Source organism: Triticum aestivum, chromosome 7D (assembly GCF_018294505.1).
Source record: "Triticum aestivum cultivar Chinese Spring chromosome 7D, IWGSC CS RefSeq v2.1, whole genome shotgun sequence".
Lineage (NCBI taxonomy): Eukaryota > Viridiplantae > Streptophyta > Magnoliopsida > Poales > Poaceae > Triticum > Triticum aestivum.
In genome coordinates, this window is record NC_057814.1 from 94,430,224 (window position 1) to 94,453,598 (window position 23,375).

Sequence of the window (23,375 nt, forward strand, 5' to 3'; positions counted from 1 at the left end):
CTGTGGCATTATTTGTCAGATCAGATGAAACAAAATACAGACGAAATAGCAGCAGGCAAATAGTCTTGCCGCCACCACACTAGGTGGCAGGGACCACATGCAGTCCGCCGTTCCAGAACAGTGTTATGCGCCTGCTGCCACCTGGCCGTGTGGCGGTAGGTGCCACGCGTCGGCTGATGCGCCTGCCGCCATGGCTGGGGTGATCTCTTCTGTCAATTTCATTTGAAAGTGGTCTTTTTTGTCATCCCGGGGGTACGTATCACACGCTCAAGGCGGTCGACAGGGCGAACATAAATCAATCAGGTGATCTCCAGTGTTTCCCAAATAATAAATGAAAAATTTCCTCTTGTTCTTTAGTGAAATGCAGATATCTTTCCTGGCTATATGTAAATCATGATGTATGCAAATGAAAACACTCTTACGAAGAAGCTATCTTTCCTTCGCAAGAAAATAAAAGAGAAGAAACTAGTACCATCTTTCAGCTCCATTTTCTTGGGTATCCTAAAGATCAGGTGGACGTTAGATGGAGGTTTGCTTGGCGTAGCGTTCAGTGTTGGCCTTTCGGGGCAGCAGCACTGTCCACGCCGCGCACGCGCACGCGCACTCGAGTCCCCGCTCTCCCAACCTCCACCCGGGACCTCGCCATGGCCGCGCCGTGCGGCCGCGGCGCGCTGCGGCTCGTGCTCATCGCCGTCTCCGCGGCCTTCCTCACCTACAACGTGCTCCTCTCCTCCCGTTCCCTCCTGCCCCTCCCCACCGCCTCCTTCCCCGCCGCCACCACCGCATCCTCCTCCTCCTCCTCCCGCCGCCTCGCCTCCGGTCGCGCCGGCGGCACCGGCGGGCGGAGGCTGTTCCACACCGCGGTGACCGCGTCGGGGTCCGTGTACAACACGTGGCAGTGCCGCGTCATGTACCACTGGTTCAAGCAGGCGCGGCGGCGGGCGGGCGGCGCCGACATGGGCGGCTTCACCAGGATCCTGCACTCCGGGAGGCCCGACGAGTTCGTCCACGAGATCCCCACCTTCGTCGCCGACCCGCTCCCCGACGGGGCGGATCAGGTAACACCCCGCGCTCAGTTGCTCGGTTAGGTGAAACGGCAATTTTATTTTTACCATGTTGCTCGGTGTTTTTCTTTTTTAAAATAAAATAAAAATTGTTGCTTCCCTGGTTTGCTGTTGCCGGTTGGGTAGAGGTTCCGGAGAAATGCGGGTTGTTCGTGCGGATCACGTGAATCGGTTGATAGGAAGATCGGCAAAGAAGTTCCTGAAACTGTCTAGACATTGGTTCGTGTTCAGTTTCATGCTCAGTTTGAGTTCCATATATAACACTAACACATCACCACTACTCCGTATAACAAATTTGATGTCCCAAGTCCTCCACTTCTGCCGCACTGGAAAGGTCAGGGCATAGATTATAGTTCCACTGACACATGAGCGTTGAACTTCTGGACGAAACAACAGCTGTCCTGCCTTACCTTGTTATGCAAACATGTGGGGATCAAGTGCATGTGGATCTGAGAAAATGGCCAGGGCCAAGTTGATGGAAAAGACTGTCTGGCAGCTAGGATGAGTAAACAGGATTGGACCCTGCTGCTACCCACTTTTCATCATGTGGCGTCCAGAGCAAGAACCATCGACTTAGGATGCCAGCTGCTAATAAACCTTTAGTCAGTACTCAGTATGTCTCTCATGATGACAGAGCCTTATGGTAAAGTGGAACTGTCACTGTTTGGATATAATCTACTCCTATCATTGTTCAGTTTTATTGTAGCAACATGACTGGCATACTGATGGACAAACATTCAAGATCTCACAAAGTTTCTCACCGAGCCTTAGTACCAAAAGCATGCATTTTATCTTTGAGAATGTTTCTTTTTCTGTGGCAAATTGTTCCCAGAATGCTGCTTGTTAGAATTTTCTCTTAACAGAGCTCATCCAAATCTCAGGGATACATTGTTCTTAATAGGCCCTGGGCATTTGTTCAATGGCTCCAGAAGGCAGACATTCCAGAAGAGTAAGTTTATAGAAAACTCATATAAAAGAAGCATACATCAACCTTCAGAATCAATGTCTTAGTTCATTTCCATATGTGCTGTAGATATATCTTGATGGTAGAGCCAGATCATCTTATTGTCAAACCAATCCCAAACTTATCAAGAGATGGCCGGGCAGCAGCTTTCCCTTTCTTCTATATCGAGCCCAAAAAATATGAAAAAGTGCTGCGTAAATTCTTCCCTGAAAAGGAAGGGCCGATCACTAACATTGACCCAATAGGAAATTCTCCTGTCATCATTGAGAAGGTATTTTTTTCGCAGTGGAATATATTCAGAGCATCTACTCTTACTGAAGTAATTAATCAATTATATTCTCCCTGATTTGCTAGGAATCTCTTTCTAGGATCGCACCAACATGGATGAATATTTCGTTAGCAATGAAGAAAGATCCCGAAGCAGATAAAGCATTTGGCTGGGTTCTTGAAATGTAAAGGCCTACCAATCATTCATTCATCATCTAATTTCAATAATATGTTCAAGCTTTCAATCAGGCGCGCAGCATATCTCACTATTCTGTATACTGACGTCTCTATGCTGTTATTCTGGAAAACAGGTATGCGTATGCTGTATCATCTGCTCTCCATGGAGTGGGGAACATCTTACACAAGGATTTCATGATTCAGGTTTAGTATGTGACTGTTTGGTTTATGAGCATGTGACCCATGTATTTTGGGGAATTGTGCAATTTTGCGCTGAGCTGATAATTCCATTCTGTTGTTTTAGCCACCATGGGACCTTGAAATTGGTGATTCATTTATTATACATTATACTTATGGGTGTGATTATGATATGAAGGTATATAGTTCTCTCTTGACGCAAAATTTCAGGATTCGTCTTAGAAGTTCGTTCTTTAACCATGTTCTTCTCTTAACTAGGGCAAATTGACTTATGGCAAAATTGGAGAGTGGAGGTTTGACAAAAGATCGTACGAGAATAAACCTCCTCCTAGAAATTTGCTATTACCTCCGAATGGCGTACCTCAAAGTGTGGTACGGTCCAGTTCTGCCTACAGCTTCTAATATTAGTTTTCCGTTCAAGGACCCTTACTTTTGTCATTCTAGTGGCCATTATTCTGAATTTTCTGCACTGTTCTTTTTTATTCTGTACCGAACCCGCACTGTCTTGGTTATCTAGTCTTTTATGAAGAGTGTTGTTATCTTTGTCAGTACTCAGTACATTCACAACTACCACAAGTCCCTTTTTTACTATGCCTTTATCCTATGTTCTTGGAATATTTGTTAACGCGTATAGTGGATTTTGTGTTTTTCGCAGGTGACACTTGTGAAAATGGTTAATGAAGCAACGGCCAGCATACCCAACTGGGAATCGTACGCAACTGAGTGACCTTGTGCAATCTGATACTTGTCAAGCCGATTTGAATCGCAAAAAAAAGCCGATTTTGTTCGCTCGATCACCGGCCAAGCTTGGATAAGTGGCTCATACGAATTTATCCAGGGCCCTGACTCCAAGCGTGTGTATTCTGGCCTTGGATTGCCGAAATCCGGAAGCAAAACCAGTGCAAAAACAACATGATCTCCTTAGTTACAGTCACACATATAGGATGTCTTAGGTGAGAATTACAATGGAAATGAGTGTGAGGCGTGTTGAGCTCTTGTTCTTGATGCTCATTCCTGACTTGTGAGTTGTGACTTCATCCTGAGTCCTTTCCCCTTCAGAAAAGTCACGGACACTGTATTTTAGGCAAGACAATGGAATCCTCTGTTTACTTGTTTTTTCATTTGAACAGAAGCTGCAATGCATGAATCGAGTATTCAAGCTTGATGAGTAATATAACTGTGGTTGTATAGAAAGAATTTGCCCTTCAAGAAGTGATATATTCGCCCTTACTTGCTTAGCTTACACTAATGATCTTTGTCTTCTGCCTACGTGGTATAAATTATGCATAATCACTTCACCTACACAAAGGCTCATTTTAATCAGACTGCAGCTGTTAGAGGCCAAAATCAACAACATAAATCACACCTTGAACACACCACATTTTGTTATGCCGACATTTTTTCCTCTTTTATATGCATTTAGGACTCTTAGCTGGCGAATGTTCGCTAGAAGGGAGTGGCATTTCGAACGATTTTACTGATAGTTTTAGTTGCGAGGGGTTGACAACTTCTTCGGAACAACATGGCAGTTTCTTGAGAAGAAGACATTTTTGTTTAAAACCGCCACCGTTTGATTTCATGAAGCAAGTAAAAGTGCTAGGAAAAAGCGTTCGCTTGTCATCCCCTCCGAGCTGACGTTCGCCAAATAACATTACCATTAATTTAGCAAAGAAGAAAAAACTGGTTTCCTCACAGGGAAAAGTCAATTCCCTCGTTCGTACTACTTCTCCTCCCAGTCGTCATTTTTCTTCCCTTTGCCTGCCTGCCAGATCCCACCTCGCCGCCTCCGATGACCACAGGCCCCTCCTCCCCTCCCTAGCCCCCGCCGCCGCCTCCTCATCCTCCGATGGAACCCGCGGCGGCGCCAGCCTCCCCGGCGCTCCCTCACGGAGGCCATGCCCCCGCCGTCGGCGGCACCGCGCGGGGCGTCCGGCGGCGCCAGTACGCGGTGCTGGCGCTCACCTTCGCGGCCTACGCGGCGTTCCACGCCTCCCGCAAGCCGCCCAGCATCGTCAAGGCGGTCCTCTCCGCGGGCTGGGCGCCGTTCACCGGGCCCGAGGGGACCCACCGCCTGGGCGAGCTCGACGTCGCCTTCCTCGCCGCCTACGCCGCCGCCATGTTCGCCGCGGGCCACCTCGCCGACCGCGCCGACCTGCGCGTCCTCCTCGGCGCCGCCATGCTCGCCTCGGGGGCCGCGTCGGCGGCGCTCGGCGCGGCCTACTTCCTCGGCGTCCACAGCCTCCCCTTCTTCCTCGCCGCGCAGGTCGCCAGCGGCGTCGTCCAGTCCGCCGGGTGGCCCTGCGTCGTCGCCGTCGTGGGCAACTGGTTCGGCCACACCTCCCGTCGCGGGACCATCATGGGGGTGTGGAACTCGCACACCTCCGTCGGCAACATCGCCGGCTCCGTCCTCGCCGCCGCCGTGCTCGAGTTCGGGTGGGGGTGGTCGTTCTTGGTGCCGGCATTCGTCATTGCCGCGCTTGGGGTTCTGGTGCTGGTGTTCTTGGTCGCTCACCCGAGTGATGCTGGCCTGGAGCTGGATGCCATGGAGGTTGAGATGAATGGGGATGGTGGGGAGGAGGTGGAGCTTCTTGTAGAGGACAAGAAAGAGGTTGAAGTGGATGATGATGGTGAATTGGAATTGGAAATGGGGTCCCAATTACCTACGGCCATTGGGTTCTTGGAGGCATGGAGATTGCCAGGTGTCGCGGAATATGCATTCTGCCTCTTCTTCTCCAAGCTTGTTGCTTATACCTTCCTCTACTGGTTGCCATTCTACATCCGGAACAATGGTACTATGTGCTTATATTACCACTTTGTTATCTGCTCGCTTCTTATTGGACAACATAATCTGCATTTTCGTGCACAATCAAGAATTTAAGATCTGCAAATAAAAAAACTTCTGTTTATGCAATGTAATGGGGCTAATTGATGTCTAGTTTTTCTCAGGGATCGCCTTTAAATTCTCTTTTGGGTTTCATTTTCAGCATTTCTACCTTTATATAAGTAGCAATGTAGCAGTGTTAGTTTACTAAGCTGTTCTAAGAGGTTAAAATGTGGCATATTGAATTGAAGAACCCTCTTTTTGTTGAGTAAACTGGATGCTACCAACATGTATGGTCTCCATGCATCATTTATCTTCCTACTTTTACAGGTAGAGATATCATAACAGTTGACACACGGGTGAGGCAGTGGTTCGTCTAGTTTATGATATTGTGTAACCTACCCATGCTTCCTTGGGTTTGCTTCTGTAGTTCAGTAGTTCTAAGGCTAGGAGTAAATTAAAAGTGACAAGTGCCATTGGGAGGTTATTGCTACTTGTTGCAAGCATTTTTCATTCGGTGTAGAACTTTTCCCGACTATGATTTTTAATGTTAGCTTAATCATCATGTGTACTTACATTACATTATGCAATGTTGCAGCTGTAGCAGGGCAGTTCTTGTCACACAAGGCTTCAGGAATTCTGTCCATTGTATTCGACATCGGAGGAGTGTTGGGAGGGATTTCAGCTGGCTTCCTCTCAGACGCAATAGGTGCCAGAGCTATAACATCAGCTCTGTTCCTTCTCCTCTCTATCCCCGCTCTTATCCTTTACCGGACATTCGGAAGCATATCCATGCGTCACAACATCGCCCTCATGTTCATCTCTGGCTACTTCGTGAACGGCCCATACTCCCTCATCACCACGGCCGTCGCAACCGATCTCGGCACCCAAGACGCGATCAAGGGGAATTCACGAGCACTAGCCACCGTCTCTGCGATAATCGATGGCACCGGCTCTGTCGGCGCAGCGTTAGGCCCCTTACTGACAGGGTATATTTCGACAAGAGGATGGAACAGTGTGTTCTTCATGCTGATTGTGTCCATATCCCTTGCTCTCGTGTTTTTGATACGCATAGCGAGGGACGAGATAGTCGCCAAGATCGGTGCCAGGCGTTAGGCTTTGTTTGCCAGCGCTTCGGAACTGCGAGAGGCTTTTTTCGTGGGAATTGTAGAAGTCTGTAGGAGTTAGGTTACGGCCATTTCTTGGTTCTTGTAAATTGGTTCGTTGGTTGGTTGCACATATGCACACCCATGGAAATGGAAGGCTGGATACAAATGTTCCTTTTCTATTTGCACCATAGTACCTCTCAGTAAGGGGATTAAACAAAACATCACCATGGCATCCGTGTTTGTTCTGATTGCTTATTGCTTTTCCACTTGTATAGATTGTTCAACTACCAAAAGATTGCTGTGTGCAAAGTATGAGCCTCGCCCCGTTGCATGATCTTGAAATATCAGGACTTGTACAATGGCAATGATGTGGCGTCAACCATGTTCTAGTCACGTCACATGATTTTTGTGGACGAGGAGCAGAGAAGTTTCCCTTGAGTGGATGGCTTTACTACATATTTTTATGAATTATTACTATCTCTAGATAAGATGTCCTCTATATATTTTATTACTGTTAAATCATGATCCAAAAATCACTAGAAAGTTGTATTAAAACTGCGTCAATTAATTTGGATCGGAGGGAGTATCATATTCGACACGACATGCTGCTCCCCCCCCCCCCCCCCCCCCCCTCGCGCGGAGGAGTTGGCCCGTAACGCCCTGTCATCCAGTGCCGCATACAGACTGCTGTGGTTTGGCGGGGCGCAGGCTGGCTTCGCGGACATGATCCGGGGGGTGCGGGTCCCCTCGCGTGTGCGGTTTTCTATTTGCACCATAGTAACATAACATCACCATGGCATCCGTGTTTGTGGTGATTGCTTATTCCTTCTCCAGTTGTAGATTGTTCAACTGCCAAAAGATTGTTGTGTGCAAAGCAATGTTCAGGATATCTGTAACTGGTACATACTGTATCGGTCGGGTGCTGAGTCGGGATAAAGAGGCGAATTTCAGTTAATCAACCGAAAAATCGGTTAATCAACTATTCGGTGACCCACAATGGTGCAAAGTATGACCCCTTGTCCCGTCGCGTGATCTTGAAATATCAGGACGTGTGCACAAATGGCAACGGTGTGGTGTCAAACTTGTTTTGTTTTAGTCATGTCAGATGATTTTTGTCGACGAGGCGCAGAAGAGTTGCCCTAGAGGTGATGGCTTTACTACATATTTTGTTACACAATCTCTAGAAAAGACATCATCTATATATTTTATTCCTACTTACTTGCTAGCGGTTGCGGTTTAATCAATGAGTGTGTCGTCGTCTCTGCGCTAACTTTTTTTTTAAGAAAAGCCGTCATGGCGCACTTTATTGCAAAATAAATAGCGATACATCGTTCATTACATCTGAAACAATAAATCTAGGGGGAACATTGTCGTGGGAACAGATCTGACAGTAAGAGTATAGAGTACGTATGAGGAGGCAAGGCCCTAACTACGGCGAGGTTGTACACACAAGTTTATGAGTTCAGACCCCTCTCGGAGGAGGTAAAAGCCCTACGTCTCGGTGCCGCTAAGGCTTGTCGACTGGACGTGTGTTGAAGTTACAGGGGGTGCGAACCCTTGTGCCAGAGGAAGAGGGTGGCTTATATAGAGTGCGCCAAGTCCCTCCAGCCCTCGGTTACACAGGGTTCAATGCGAGTTAGGACAGGGGCGTCACTGGTAACGCCAGCTGTTAATGGACTTTATGACTAGGGAGTGAACGCCTGACCGTTGCCATCCTGGGGTGGCTTTAGATCTTCTGTACTCCGAGTGATTCTTCACATGGTCGAGTGACGCTACTGTGGTCGAGTGGAATTGGGGTATCCGAGTGGAATCTTCGGTCGAGTGATTGCACATCAAGGTGACTTCGGTCGGTACCTTCTGTTGGACTTTGAGTGACTTTGACTCTAGGGCAGTGTCCTTGGATAGGGTGTCTAGATCAGGCCTAAGACCCTACCCTTGGTACATGTCATCATCATTAGCCCCCGAATGGATTGAGGTCCCAGTGCGGAAGGGTTGAAGTTAATTCCGACTCGATTCCATGCTTCGGAGGCATTTCATCAAGGTCTGGAAAGCACACTGGTACTTTAACCCTGCATCCGTCACCTTGATCTATTCTGGCTTCTGAGATCGCCGAGTGAATTATGCTGTAAATCTTCGAGTGAATTAGAGTGTGATATCTTCGATGCGATTGATTGCTCTACGGTTCCCGGATCTCACGGGATTCAAAATTTTGGAGAAGCACGCGGGACGGAGCGTGGCGCAGTAAACGAAACGAGTAGACATGGACGCTTCGATCTCCGCGCCGCCTTTTTTGCCACGTGTCGAGCGAGCGCCTATTACGGGATGCGATAGGATCGCTCGGGCCCACGGGTCAGCCACTCGGAAGCGGGCCCATAAAAAGCGCCGAGGCCGATGCAACACACTGTGCGCCCCATTCGATCCCCTTTTTCTCCACTTCTCCGCCTTGGCTCTTCTTGCTCGGCGCGCCCTCGCCCGTTCCTTTCGAGCTCCGTCGCCATGGTGAAGGAGAAGACTGCGGCTATGGAGCGCGCAAAGAAGGCGGCGGCGAAGGGCAAGAAGACGGCGTGAGGGTCGACGTTGCGGTCCGGTCTGCCGCCTGGTTGGATCCAGGGGGACTGGATCCGCTCCACCATCGTGAGGGAGGACTTGGAGAATCTCGCCCATGATGGTTTGATTGCTCACGGGTCGTGGAGGTTGCCAGAGGGGGAATCCGAACCCCAGCCGCGCGAGGGTGAGCGTGTCCTCCTCACCACCCACGTCGAGCGAGGTTTTTACCTTCCCCCGCATCCGTTCTTCCGGGGTTTTCTGAACTTTTTCGGTGCTCAGATTCACCACTTCCCCCCAACACAATCTCGTATCTTGCCGCTTTCATCTCAATGTGCGAAAACTTCCGGGGGTGCCAGCCGCACTGGGGTCTATTCAAACACATCTTTTCTTGTCGTTCTCAGTCGGTGAAGAAGGCTAACCCCGATGATGGAAAGACGCACGTGATCCCAACGTGCGGGAGGGGGGAGGTTAGGGATCCAAATGAGGGGTAGGAGTACTTTTCCGCCCATGACTTTTCCCGAGTCCGTTAGAGGATGGCAGTCGACCTGGTTCTACTGCAAAGACATCCCGACTCCTGGTCAGTCGACCGGCCTTCCTCCTTTTACTCTGGAGAGACTCCGCACCCCTCGTTCTCTAATTGTAGCGAATGAGGAGAAGGGGGACGTGCGAATGTTAGCCGACGCGGTCGTAGCATTGGTTCAGGGTGGAGTGACAGGTATGGATCTGTTGGAGGTATTCCTTAGTCGACGTATCTAGCCCTTGCAGGCCCGTGACCACCCTATGTGGATGTACTCGGGTCCAGAGGACACCGCTCGAATCCACCCGGAGGAGGTTGACGAGGAGATGGTGGCCCAGTGGCTCAGGAGTATTACTGGAAACAAGGATAACCCCAGGGGGTCCAGGAGGATTCTGCCATTCGAGGCCAGCAATGCTCCAGAAGAGGTCAGACTCAATTTACCGAGTGTTTTTCCTTTCGATTTGCGATTGTTCTTGAATCCGACTGATATTTGTAACTTGTGTCTTGCAGATTTTCACCAAGATGTACTCAATGCGAACAGGGAGCAGCACCAGGAGGAAGTGGGGAGTGATGATGAAAGCGCCGACTGGCAATATAAAGATGACAGCGACGACTCTGGCAGCAGCGAGGAAGTTGACTCGCCGCCCCGCTCTGAACGACGCTCTAAGCAGTCGCAGGATCCCGCGGGAGGACGCGGCAAGGCAGTTCCGTCGAGTCCGAAAATTCTGAAGCGCACTCGGACCTCGACTCCAGAGCCATCAGAGAAGGCCGCGAAGCAGGCCAAAGTTGTTCCACTGAAGCCCCGGAAGGCCCTGCCCAGATCAAGGTGGCCGTGCCTGTTGCTTCAGCGTAAGTGTTTTTTCCCTTCATCTTTCGTTTCCATTGTGGACTTCTTCTCTTGCTTGACCGAGTGAAACTGGAACTTTTAGTGCGGCTACTTCTGCAACATCCATGGACGTCGACGAGGAGCGGGGTGACACGGAGACCGCAGACGCGGTCACTTCTTGGGCAGGTACGGTTCCACAGCCATGCTTTTACTCTATCGACTGTTTTGGTGGATGACTGAAATTTTACTGTCGAGAGTTTTGTAGTGCCGACAAATGTTATCCAGCTTCCAGATGACGATGATGACGACGAGGAAGCACCTCAAAGGAACACCGGGAGAAGAGGCAGAGCTTCGAGCAGGAGGGTACCTGCCAGCAAAGCGCCTCGCTCGGCATCTGAGCCTGTGGTTCAAAAACTTGATGATCCCATACGTGACGTCTCTTTTGTTGATCCTCTGTCGAATGAGCAGCCTTCGGCGTCGACTGCTCAGACTTCTGGCCTGATCGCGCAACCTCAAGCTCCAACTCTACCGACTACGACATCTGCTCCATCATCCACTCCGTTTGTTTTGTACAATGCTCCGGAGAGCCAAGTGGGAGCTTCCAAGGAAGCTATGATCCAGGCTGAAGGAAATATGCCCTAGAGGCAATAATAAAGTTGTTATTTATATTTCCTTATATCATGATAAATGTTTATTATTCATGCTAGAATTGTATTAACCGGAAACTTAGTACATGTGTGAATACATAGACAAAATAGAGTGTCCCTAGTATGCCTCTACTAGACTAACTCGTTAATCAAAGATGGTTAAGTTTCGTAGCCATAGACATGTGTTGTCATTTGATGAACGGGATCACATCATTAGAGAATGATGTGATGGACAAGACCCATCCGTTAGCTTAGCATAATGATCGTTTAGTTTTATTGCTATTGCTTTCTTCATGACTTATACATGTTCCTCTGACTATGAGATTATGCAACTCCCGGATACCGGAGGAGCACCTTGTGTGCTATCAAATGTCACAACGTAACTGGTTGATTATAAAGATGCTCTACAGGTGTCTTCGATGGTGTTTGTTGAGTTCGCATAGATAGAGATTAGGATTTGTCACTCCGTGTATCGGAGAGGTATCCCCGGGCCCTCTCGGTAATGCACATCACTAGAAGCCTTGCAAGCAATGTGACTAATGTGTTAGTTGCGGGGTGATGCATTACGAAACGAGTAAAGAGACTTGCCGGTAACGAGATTGAACTAGGTATGAGGATACCGACGATAGAATCTCGGGCAAGTAACATACCGATGACAAAGGGAATAACGTATGTTGTTATGCGGTTTGACCGACAAAGATCTTCGTAGAATATGTAGGAGCCAATATGAGCATCCAGGTTCCGCTATTCGTTATTGACCGGAGATGTGTCTCGGTCATGTCTACATAGTTCTCTAACCCGCAGGGTCCGCGCGCTTAACGTTCGATGACGATTTGTATTATGAGTTATGTGATTTGATGACCGAAGTTTGTTCGGAGTCCCGGATGAGATCACGGACATGACGAGGAGTCTCGAAATGGTCGAGAGATAAAGATTGATATATTGAAAGGTAGTATTCGGACACCGGAAGGGTTCCGGAGTGTACCGGGTACATACCGGAGTACCGGAGGGGTTACCGGACCCCCCCGGGGAAAGATATGGGCCTTATGGGCCATAGGAGAGAGGATAACCATCCCACAAGGGGCTGGTGCGCCCCCCACAAGGGAGGAGGCCGAATTGGACTTGGGAAGGGGGCGCCACCCCCCTTTCCTTCTCCTACTCCCTCTCCTTCCCCTTTTCCCCCTCCGGTAGAAGGAAAAAAGGGTGGGGCCGAATCCTACTAGGACTGGAGTCCTAGTAGGACTCCCCTCTCCCTGGAGCGCCCCTTGTTGGCCGGCCTCCTCCTCCCCTCCTTTATATAAGGGGGCAAGGGGCACCCCAAAGACACAACAGACAATCTCTTAGACGTGTGCGATGCCCCCTCCACAATTCAACACCTCGGTCATATCGTCATAGTGCTTAGGCGAAGCCTTGCACCGGTAACTTCATCATCACCGTTGCCACGCCGTCGTGCTGGCGGAACTCTCCCTCGTCCTCAACTGGATCAAGAGCTCGAGGGACGTCATCGTGCTGAACACGTGCTGAACACGGAGGTGCCGTATGTTCGGTACTTGGATCAGTTGGATTGTGAAGACGTTCGACTACATCAACCGTGTTACTAAATGCTTCCGCTTTCGGTCTACGAGGGTACGTAGACACACTCTCCCCGCTCGTTGCTATGCTTCTTCTAGATAGATCTTGTGTGATCGTAGGAAAATTTGTTTTGAAATAATACGTTCCCCAACAGTGGCATTCGAGCCAGGTCTATCCGTAGATGTTATATGCACGAGTACAACACAAAGAGTTGTGGGGGATAATAGTCATATTGCTTACCAACATGTCATACTTTTATTCGGCAGTATAGTTGGATGAAGCGGCCCAGACCGACATTACATGACCGCGTTCATGAGACTGGTTCTACCGCCGTGTTTCGCACATAGGTGGCTAGTGGGTGTCTGTTTCTCCAACATTAGTTGAATCGAGTGTGACTACGCCCGGTCCTTGTTGAAGGTTAAAACAACACACTTGACGAAAAATCGTTGTGGTTTTGATGCGTACGTAAGAGCGGTTCTTGCTAGAAGCCCGTAGAAGCCACGTAAAACTTGCAACAACAAAGTAGAGGACGTCTAACTTGTTTTTGCAGGGCTTGCTGTGATGTGATATGGTCAAGACGTGATGATATATAAATTGTTGTATGCGATGATCATGTTTTGTAACAGTTATCGGCAACTGGCAGGAGCCATATGGTTGTCGCTTTATTGTATGAAATGCAATCGCCATGTAACTGCTTTACTTTATCACTATGCGGTAGCGATAGTCGTAGTGGCAATAGTTGGCGAGACGACAATGATGCTTCGATGGAGATCAAGGTGTCAAGCCGGTGACGATGGTGATCATGATGGTGCTTTGGCGATGGAGATCAAAGGCACAAGATGATGATGGCCATATCATATCACTTATATTGATTGCATGTGATGTTTATCCTTTATGCATCTTATTTTGCTTAGTACGGCGGTAGCATTATAAGATGATCTCTCACTAAATTTCAAGGTACAAGTGTTCTCCCTGAGTATGCACCGTTGCGACAGTTCGTCGTGCCGAGACACCACATGATGATCGGGTGTGATAAGCTCTACGTTCACATACAACGGGTGCAAGCCAGTTTTGCACACGCAGAATACTCGGGTTAAACTTGACGAGCCTAGCATATGCAGATATGGCCTCGGAACACTGAGACCGAAAGGTCGAGCGTGAATCATATAGTAGATATGATCAACGTAGTGATGTTCACCATTGAAAACTACTCCATCTCACCTGATGACCGGACATGGTTTAGTTGATATGGATCACTTGATCACTTAGATAATTAGAGGGATGTCTATCTAAGTAGGAGTTCTTAAGTAATATGATTAATTGAACTTTAATTTATCATGAACTTAGTACCTGATAGTATTTTGCATATCTATGTTGTAGATCAATAGCTCGCAATGTAGCTCCCTATTTATTTTTGATATGTTCCTAGAGAAAAACTATGTTGAAAGATGATAGTAGCAATGATGCGTACTAGGTCCGTGATCTGAGGATTATCCTTATTGCCGCACAGAAGATTTATGTCCTTGATGCACCGCTAGGTGACAGCTGCAGGAGCAGATGCAGACGTTATGAACGTTTGGCAAGCTCGGCATGATAACTACTTGATAGTTTAGTGCACCATGCTTTACGGCTTAGAACCGGGACTTCAAAAACGTTTTGAACGCCACGGAGCATATAAGATGTTCCAAGAGCGGAAATTGGTATTTCAGACTCATGCCTGAGTCGAGAGGTATGAGACCTCTGACAAGTATTTTGCCTACATGATGGAGGAGAATAGGTCAACCGATGAGCATGTGCTCAGAATGTCTGAGTACTACAATCACTTGAATCAAGTGGGAGTTTATCTTCCAGATAAGATAATGGTTGACAGAGTTCTCTAGTCACTATCACCAAGTTACTGGAACTTCGTGATGAACTATAATATGTAAGGGATGACAAAAATGATTCCCCGAGCTCTTCGCGATGCTGAAATCAGCGAAGGTAGAAATCAAGAAAAGCATCAAGTGTTGATGGTTGACAAGACCACTAGTTTCAAGTAAAAGGGCAAGGGAAAGAAAGGGAACTTCAGAAGAATGACAAGCAAGTTGCCACTCCCATGAAGAAGCCCAAAGCTAGACCCAAGCCTGAAACTGAGTGCTTCTACTTCAAAGGAAATGGTCACTGGAGGCGGAACTGCCCCAAATACTTGGCGGATAAGAAGGATGGCAAAGTGAACAAAGGTATATTTGATATACATGTTATTGATGTGTACTTTACTAGTGTTTATAGAAACCCCTCGGTATTTGATACTGGTTCAGTTGCTAAGAGTAGTAACTCGAAACAGGAGTTGCAAAATAAACAGAGACTAGTTAAGGGCGAGGTGACGATGTTTGTTGGAAGTGATTCCAAGGTTGATAAGATCACCATCGCACACTCCCTTTACCTTCGGGATTAGTGTCGAACCTAAAATAAATGTTATTTGGTGTTTGCCTTGAGCATGCATATGATTGGATCATGTTTATTGCGATACAGTTATTCATTTAAGTCAAAGAATAATTGTTATTCTGTTTACATGAATAAAACCTTCTATGGTCATACACCCAATGTAAATGGTTTATTGAATCTCGATCGTAGTGATACACATATTCATAATACTGAAGCCAAAAGATGCAAAGTTAATAATAATAGTGCAACTTATTTGTGGCAGTGCCGTTTAGGTCATATTGGTGTAAAGCTGATATGTCTCCAACGTATCTATAATTTTTGATTGCTCCATGCTATATTATCTTCTGTTTTGGACATTATTGGGCTTTACTATACACTTTTATATTATTTTTGGGACTAACCTATTAACCGGAGGCCCAGCCCAGAATTGCTGTTTTTTTGCCTATTTCAGAGTTTCGCAGAAAAAGAATATCAAACGGAGTCCAAACGGAATGAAACCTTCGGGAACGTGATTTTCGGAACGAACGTTATCCAGAGGACTTGGACCCTACATCAATAAAGCTACCAGGAAGCCACGAGGTAGGGGGGCGCGCCTACCCCCCTGGGCGCCCTCCACCCATGTGGGCCCCACGTTGCTCCACCGACGTACTCCTTCCTCCTATATATACCTACGTACCCCCAAACTACCAGATACGGAGCCAAAAACCTAATTCCACCGCCGCAACCTTCTGTACCCGTGAGATCCCATCTTGGGGCTTGTTCTGGAGCTCCGCCGGAGGGGGCATCGATCACGAAGGGCTTCTACATCAACACCATGGCCTCTCCGATGATGTGTGAGTAGTTTACCTCAGACCTTCGGGTCCATAGTTATTAGCTAGATGGCTTCCTCTCTCTTTTTCGATCTCAATACAATGTTCTCCCCCTCTCTCGTGGAGATCTATTCGATGTAATCTTCTTTTGCGGTGTGTTTGTTGAGACCGATGAATTGTGGGTTTATGATCAAGTTTATCTATGAACAATATTTGAATCTTCTGAATTCTTTTATGTATGATTGGTTATCTTTGCAAGTCTCTTCGAATTATCAGTTTGGTTTGGCCTACTAGATTGATCTTTCTTGCAATGGGAGAAGTGCTTAGCTTTGGGTTCAATCTTGCGGTGTCCTTTCCCAGTGACAGTAGGGGCAGCAAGGCACGTATTGTATTGTTGCCATCGAGGATAACAAGATGGGGTTTATATCATATTGCATGAGTTTATCCCTCTACATCATGTCATCTTGCTTAAAGCATTACTCTGTTCTTATGAACTTAATACTCTAGATGCATGCTGGATAGCGGTCGATGTGTGGATTAATAGTAGTAGATGCAGGCAGGAGTCGGTCTACTTGTCTCGGACGTGATGCCTATATACATGATCATACCTAGATATTCTCATAACTATGCTCAATTCTGTCAATTACTCAACAGTAATTTGTTCACCCACCGTAAATACTTATGCTCTCGAGAGAAGGCACTAGTGAAATCTATGGCCCCGGGTCTATTTTCCATCATATTAATCTTCCAACAACAAGCTATTTCTTTTGCCGTTTTTATTTTAATTTCTTTATTTTGCATCTTTATCACAAAAATACCAAAAATAGTATCTTATAATATCTATCAGATCTCACTCTCGTAAGTGACCGTGTAGGGATTGACAACCCCTTATCGTGTTGGTTGCGAGGATTTATTTGTTTGTGTAGGTGCAAGGGACTCGTGCGTGGCCTCCTACTGGATTGATACCTTGGTTCTCAAAAATTGAGGGAAATACATACGCTACTTTGCTGCATCACCCTTTCCTCTTCAAGGGAAAACCAACGCAGTGCTCAAGAGGTAGCAAGAAGGATTTCTGGCGCCGTTGCTGGGGAGGTCTACGCAAAAGTCAACATACCAAGTACCCATCACAAACCCTTATCTCCCGCATTACATTATTTGCCATTTGCCTCTCGTTTTCCTCTCCCCCACTTCACCTTTGCCGTTTTATTCGCCCTCTTCCTTTCGTTTGCTTGTGTTGCCATGTGTCTTCTTTTTGCTTGCATCTTCGCTTGCTAAAAGTTTATGGATCCTCATCCGCTTGCCTATCTTTTTAAGAGATCCAATTATGTTGAAGCAATTCCTAGTGATTTGGATGCACTAGATTATCTTTATAAGGTTTTGCTTGAAATCCGTGAATCTGAAAATTGTGATGAAGTGCTTTATGAAGTGATTCACGATAGATCTTTGAATAAAAAGCATGATTGCAATGATTTTATTATAAATTCTATTGATGTAAATTATGCTAATAATATGCAAAACCCTAAGCTTGGGGATGCTAGTTTTGCTATGTCTACTACTTGTTGCAATAATCATGATTGGGGAGATTCTTCTTATGATCTTGAAAATTTATTTAAGCCCCATGATGAATATAAGATTGATAATAGTGTTTGCAATAATATTGAAAGTGGGTTTGGAAGAGTGTCAACTTTAGATCCCACATATTTGGATAATATTCAATCTTATGAAATTTTTGATAAAAGTAGGCTTGGAGAAATCATGACTTTAGTTAATGATAATCCCACTATTTTGGAAGAGTGTCAACTTCGCATGCATGTGGATCGTGTTGAGAATATGTTATGTGATAGCTATATTGTTGAATTGTCTTATGATCCTACATGTAATTATTATGAGAGAGGAAAATATGGTTATAGAAATTTTCATGTTACTAAATTACCTCTCGTTATGTTGAGATTGCTATTGTTCCTTTCCACTTCCTTGCATATGCTAGTTTTTGCTTGCTACGATAATTTGTTTGCCTATAATATGCCTATGCATAGGAAGTATGTTAGACTTAAGTGTGTTTGTCACATGTTTTATGATGCTCTCTTTATGCTTCAATTCTTGTCTTTCACGTGAGCATCATTGAAATCTTAATGCCAAGCTACAAAGGCTTTAAAGAAAAGCGCTTGTTGGGAGACAACCCAATATTTTTCCTTGCTTCTTAGTAATAAATATTTGTTCTAGCCTCTGGTTAGATGTGTTTTTATGTTTTAATTAGTGTTTGTGCCAAGTTTAACCTATAGGATCTTCTTGGATGATAGTTATTTGCTCTTGCAGAAAATTCCAGAAACTTTCTGTTCACGAAAATAATGGTTAAAAATCACCAGAACGTGATAAAATATTGATTCCAATTTCTGCTGATCAATAAACAAATTGTCTAGGTCTTCCTATTTTGGCTGATTTTTTGGAGTTCCAGAAGTTTGCGTTAGTTACAGATTACTACAGACTGTTCTGTTTTTGACAGATTCTGTTTTTCGTGTGTTGTTTGCTTATTTTGATGAATCTATGGCTAGTAAAATAGTTTATAAACCATAGAGAAGTTGGAATACAGTAGGTTTAACACCAATATAAATAAAGAATCAGTTCATTACAGTACCTTGAAGTGGTCTTTTGTTTTCTTTCGCTAACGGAGCTCACGAGATTTTCTGCTGAGTTTTGTGTTGTGAAGTTTTCAAGTTTTGGGTGAAAGATTGGATGGATTATGGAACAAGGAGTGGCAAGAGCCTAAGCTTGGGGATGCCCATGGCACCCCCAAGATAATCTAAGGACACCTAAAAGCCAAAGCTTGGGGATGCCCCGGAAGGCATCCCCTCTTTCGTCCACTTCCATCGGTAACTTTACTTGGAGCTATATTTTTATTCACCACATGATATGTGTTTTGCTTGGAGCGTCTTGTATGATTTGAGTATTTGCTTTTTAGTTTACCACAATCATCTTTGCTGTACACACCTTTTGAGAGAGACACACATGATTCAGAAATTATTAGAATACTCTATGTGCTTCACTTATATCTTTTGAGTTATATAGTTTTTGCTCTAGTGCTTCACTTATATATTTTAGAGCACGGTGGTGGATATGTTTTATAGAAACTATTGATCTCTCATGCTTCACTTAGATTATTTTGAGAGTCTTAAATAGCATGGTAATTTGCTTAAATAATCCTAATATGCTTGGTATTCAAGATTAGTAAAAACTTTCTTATGAGTGTGTTGAATACTAAGACAAGTTTGATGCTTGATGATTGTTTTGAGACATGGAGGTAGTGATATTAAAGTTGTGCTAGTTGAGTAGTTGTGAATTTGAGAAATACTTGTGTTAAAGTTTGTAAGTCCCGTAGCATGCACGTATGGTAAACGTTATGTAACAAATTTGAAACATGAGGTGTTCTTTGATTGTCCTCCTTATGAGTGGCGGTCGGGGACGAGCGATGGTCTTTTCCTATCAATCTATCCCCCTAGGAGCATGCGCGCAGTGCTTGGTTTTTGATGACTTGTAGATTTTTTCAATAAGTATGTGAGTTCTTTATGACTAATGTTGAGTCCATGGATTATACGCACTCTCACCTTTCCATCATTGCTAGCCTCTTCGGTACCGTGCATTGCCCTTTCTCACATTGAGAGTTGGTGCAAACTTCACCGGTGCACCCAAACCCCGTGATATGATACACTCTTTCACACATAAACCTCCTTATATCTTCCTCAAAACATCCACCATACCTACCTATTATGGCATTTCCATAGCCATTCCGAGATATATTGCCATGCAACTTTCCACCGTTCCGTTTATCATGACACGTTCATCATTGTCATATTGCTTTGCATGATCATGTAGTTGACATAGTATTTGTGGCAAAGCCACCGTTCATAATTCTTTCATACATGTCACTCTTGGTTCATTGCATATCCTGGTACACCGCCGGAGGCATTCATATAGAGTCATACTTTGTTCTAGTATCGAGTTGTAATCATTGAGTTGTAAATAAATAGAAGTGTGATGATCATCATTTTCTAGAGCATTGTCCCAAGTGAGGAATAAAAAAAGAGAAAGGCCATAAAAAAAGAGAAGGCCCAAAAAAATTGAGAGAAAAAGAGAGAAGGGACAATGTTACTATCCTTTTACCACACTTGTGCTTCAAAGTAGCACCATAATCTTCATGATAGAGAGTCTCTTGTTTTGTCACTTTCATATACTAGTGGGAATTTTTCATTATAGAACTTGGCTTGTATATTCCAACAATGGGCCTCCTCAGGTGCCCTAGGTCTTCGTGAGCAAGCAAGTTGGATGCACACCCACTTAGTTTATTTTGTTGAGCTTTCATATATTTATAGCTCTAGTGCATCCGTTGCATGGCAATCCCTACTCCTTGCATTAACATCAATCAATGGGCATCTCCATAGCTCATTGATTAGCCTCGTTGATGTGAGACTTTCTCCTTTTTTGTCTTCTCCACATAACCCCCATCATCATATTCTATTCCACCCATAGTGCTATATCCATGGCTCACGCTCATGTATTGCGTGAAGGTTGAAAAAGTTTGAGATTACTAAAGTATGAAACAATTTCTTGGCTTGTTATCGGGATTGTGCATGATGAGAGAATTCTTGTGTAACGAAAATAGAGCATGACTAAACTATATGATTTTGTAGGGATGAACTTTCTTTGGCCATGTTATTTTGAGAGGACATAATTGCTTAGTTAGTATGCTTAAAGTATTATTATTTTATGTCAATATTGAACTTTTATCTTGAATCTTTTGGATCTAAATATTCATACCACAATTAAGAAGAATTAAATTGAAATTATGCCAAGTAGCATTCCACATCAAAAATTCAGTTTTAATCATTTACCTACTCGTGGACGAGCAGGAATTAAGCTTGGGATGCTTGATACGTCTCCAACGTATCTATACTTTTTTATTGCTCCATGCTATATTATCTTCTGTTTTGGACATTATTGGGCTTTATTATACACTTCTCTATTATTTTTGGGACTAACCTATTAACCGGAGGCCCAGCCCAGAAATGCTGTTTTTTGCCTATTTCAGAGTTTCGCAGAAAAAGAATATCAAACGGAGTCCAAACGGAATGAAACCTTTGGGAACGTGATTTTCGGAACGAACGTGATCCAGAGGACTTGGACCCTACATCAAGAAAGCTACCAGGAAGCCACGAGGTAGGGGGGTGCGCCTACCCCCCTGGGCGCGCCCTCCACCCACGTGGGCCCCACGTTGCTCCACCGACGTACTCCTTCCTCCTATATATACCTACGTACCCCCAAACTACCAGATACGGAGCCAAAAACCTAATTCCACCGCCGCAACCTTCTGTACCCGTGAGATCCCATCTTGGGGCTTGTTCCGGAGCTCCGCCGGAGGGGGCATCGATCACGGAGGGCTTCTACATCAACACCATGGCCTCTCCGATGATGTGTGAGTAGTTTACCTCAGACCTTCGGGTCCATAGTTATTAGCTAGATGGCTTCCTCTCTCTTTTTCGATCTCAATACAATGTTATCCCCCTTTCTCGTGGAGATCTATTCGATGTAATCTTCTTTTGCGGTGTGTTTGTTGAGACCGATGAATTGTGGGTTTATGATCAAGTTTATCTATGAACAATATTTGAATCTTCTGAATTCTTTTATGTATGATTGGTTATCTTTGCAAGTCTCTTCGAATTATCAGTTTGGTTTGGCCTACTAGATTGATCTTTCTTGCAATGGGAGAAGTGCTTAGCTTTGGGTTCAATCTTGCGGTGTCCTTTCCCAGTGACAGTAGGGGTAGCAAGGCACGTATTGTATAGTTGGCATCGAGGATAACAAGATGGGGTTTATATCATATTGCATGAGTTTATCCCTCTACATCATGTCATCTTGCTTAAAGCGTTACTCTGTTGAACTTATACTCTAGATGCATGCTGGATAGCGGTCGATGTGTGGAGTAATAGTAGTAGATGCAGGCAGGAGTCGGTCTACTTGTCTCGGACGTGATGCCTATATACATGATCATACCTAGATATTCTCATAAGTATGCTCAATTCTGTCAATTGATCAACAGTAATTTGTTCACCCACCATAAATACTTATGCTCTCGAGAGAAGCCACTAGTGAAATCTATGGCCCCCGGGTCTATTTTCCATCATATTAATCTTCCAACAACAAACTATTTCTTTTGCCGTTTTTATTTTACTTTCTTTATTTCGCATCTTTATCACAAAAATACCAAAAATATTATCTTATCATATCTATCAGATCTCACTCTCGTAAGTGACCGTGTAGGATTGACAACCCCTTATCGCGTTGGTTGCGAGGATTTATTTGTTTGTGTAGGTGCGAGGGACTCGTGCGTGGCCTCCTACTGGATTGATACCTTGGTTCTCAAAAACTGAGGGAAACACTTACGCTACTTTGCTGCATCACCCTTTCCTCTTCAAGGGAAAACCAACGCAGTGCTCAAGAGGTAGCAAAAGCGCATGAAGAAACTCCATGCTGATGGGCTTTTGGAATCACTTGATGCTTGCGGACCATGCCTCATGGGCAAGATGACTAAGACTCCGTTCTCCGGAACAATGGAGCGAGCAACAGACTTATTGGAAATAATACATACTGATGTATGCGGTCTAATGAGTGTTGAGGCTCGCGACGGGTATCATTATTTTCTGACCTTCACAGATGATTTGAGTAGATATAGGTATATCTACTTAATGAAACATAAGTCTGAAACATTTGAAAAGTTCAAAGAATTTCAGAGTGAAGTAGAAAATCATCGTAACAAGAAAATAAAGTTTCTACGGTCTGATCGTGGGAGTGAATATTTGAGTTATGAGTTTGGTCTTCATTTGAAACAATGTGGAATAGTTTCGCAACTCACGCCTACTGGAACACCACAATGTAATGGTGTGTCCGAACATCGTGACCGTACTTTATTAGATATGGTGCGATCTATGATGTCTCTTAACGCTTTACCACTATCGTTTTGGGGTTATGCATTAGAGACTGTTGGATTCACATTAAAATAGGGCACCATCTAATCCGTTGAGAAGACACTGTATGAACTGTGGTTTGGCAAGAAACCTAAGCTGTCATTTCTTAGCGTTTGGGACTGCGATGCTTATGTGAAAAAGCTTCAACCTGATAAGCTTGAACCCAAATCAGAGAAGTGCGTCTTCATAGGATACCCAAAAGAAACTGTTGGGTGCACCTTCTATCACCGATCCGAAGGCAAGAGCTTTGTTGCTAAGAGTGGATCCTTTCTAGAGAAGGAGTTTCTCTCGAAAGAAGTGAGTGGGAGGAAAGTAGAACTTGATGAGGTAATTGTACCTTCTCTCGAATTGGAAAGTAGCTCATAACAGAAATCAGTTCCAGTGATGCCTACACCAATTAGTGAGGAAGTTAATGAT

The 23,375-nt window shown here is 45.1% G+C and overlaps 2 protein-coding genes across 2 annotated transcripts; both read left to right on the top strand.

Annotated features, from left to right (window-relative positions):
* The first annotated feature begins 510 nt into the window (after window positions 1-510).
* LOC123167558 (hydroxyproline O-arabinosyltransferase 1) lies at window positions 511-3,842 on the top strand. The gene is made up of 8 exons (XM_044585392.1): window positions 511-1,058; window positions 1,946-2,013; window positions 2,098-2,299; window positions 2,383-2,480; window positions 2,607-2,676; window positions 2,777-2,848; window positions 2,929-3,042; window positions 3,326-3,842. Exons 1-8 carry the CDS (start codon window positions 645-647, stop codon window positions 3,395-3,397), a joined length of 1,110 nt encoding a protein of 369 aa, XP_044441327.1. The 5' UTR covers window positions 511-644; the 3' UTR covers window positions 3,398-3,842.
* A 523-nt stretch (window positions 3,843-4,365) lies between these two features.
* Window positions 4,366-6,781, top strand: LOC123168546 (putative glycerol-3-phosphate transporter 5). Its single transcript, XM_044586426.1, has 2 exons — window positions 4,366-5,459; window positions 6,090-6,781. Exons 1-2 carry the CDS (start codon window positions 4,517-4,519, stop codon window positions 6,605-6,607), a joined length of 1,461 nt encoding a protein of 486 aa, XP_044442361.1. The 5' UTR covers window positions 4,366-4,516; the 3' UTR covers window positions 6,608-6,781.
* The last annotated feature ends 16,594 nt before the right edge of the window (window positions 6,782-23,375 follow it).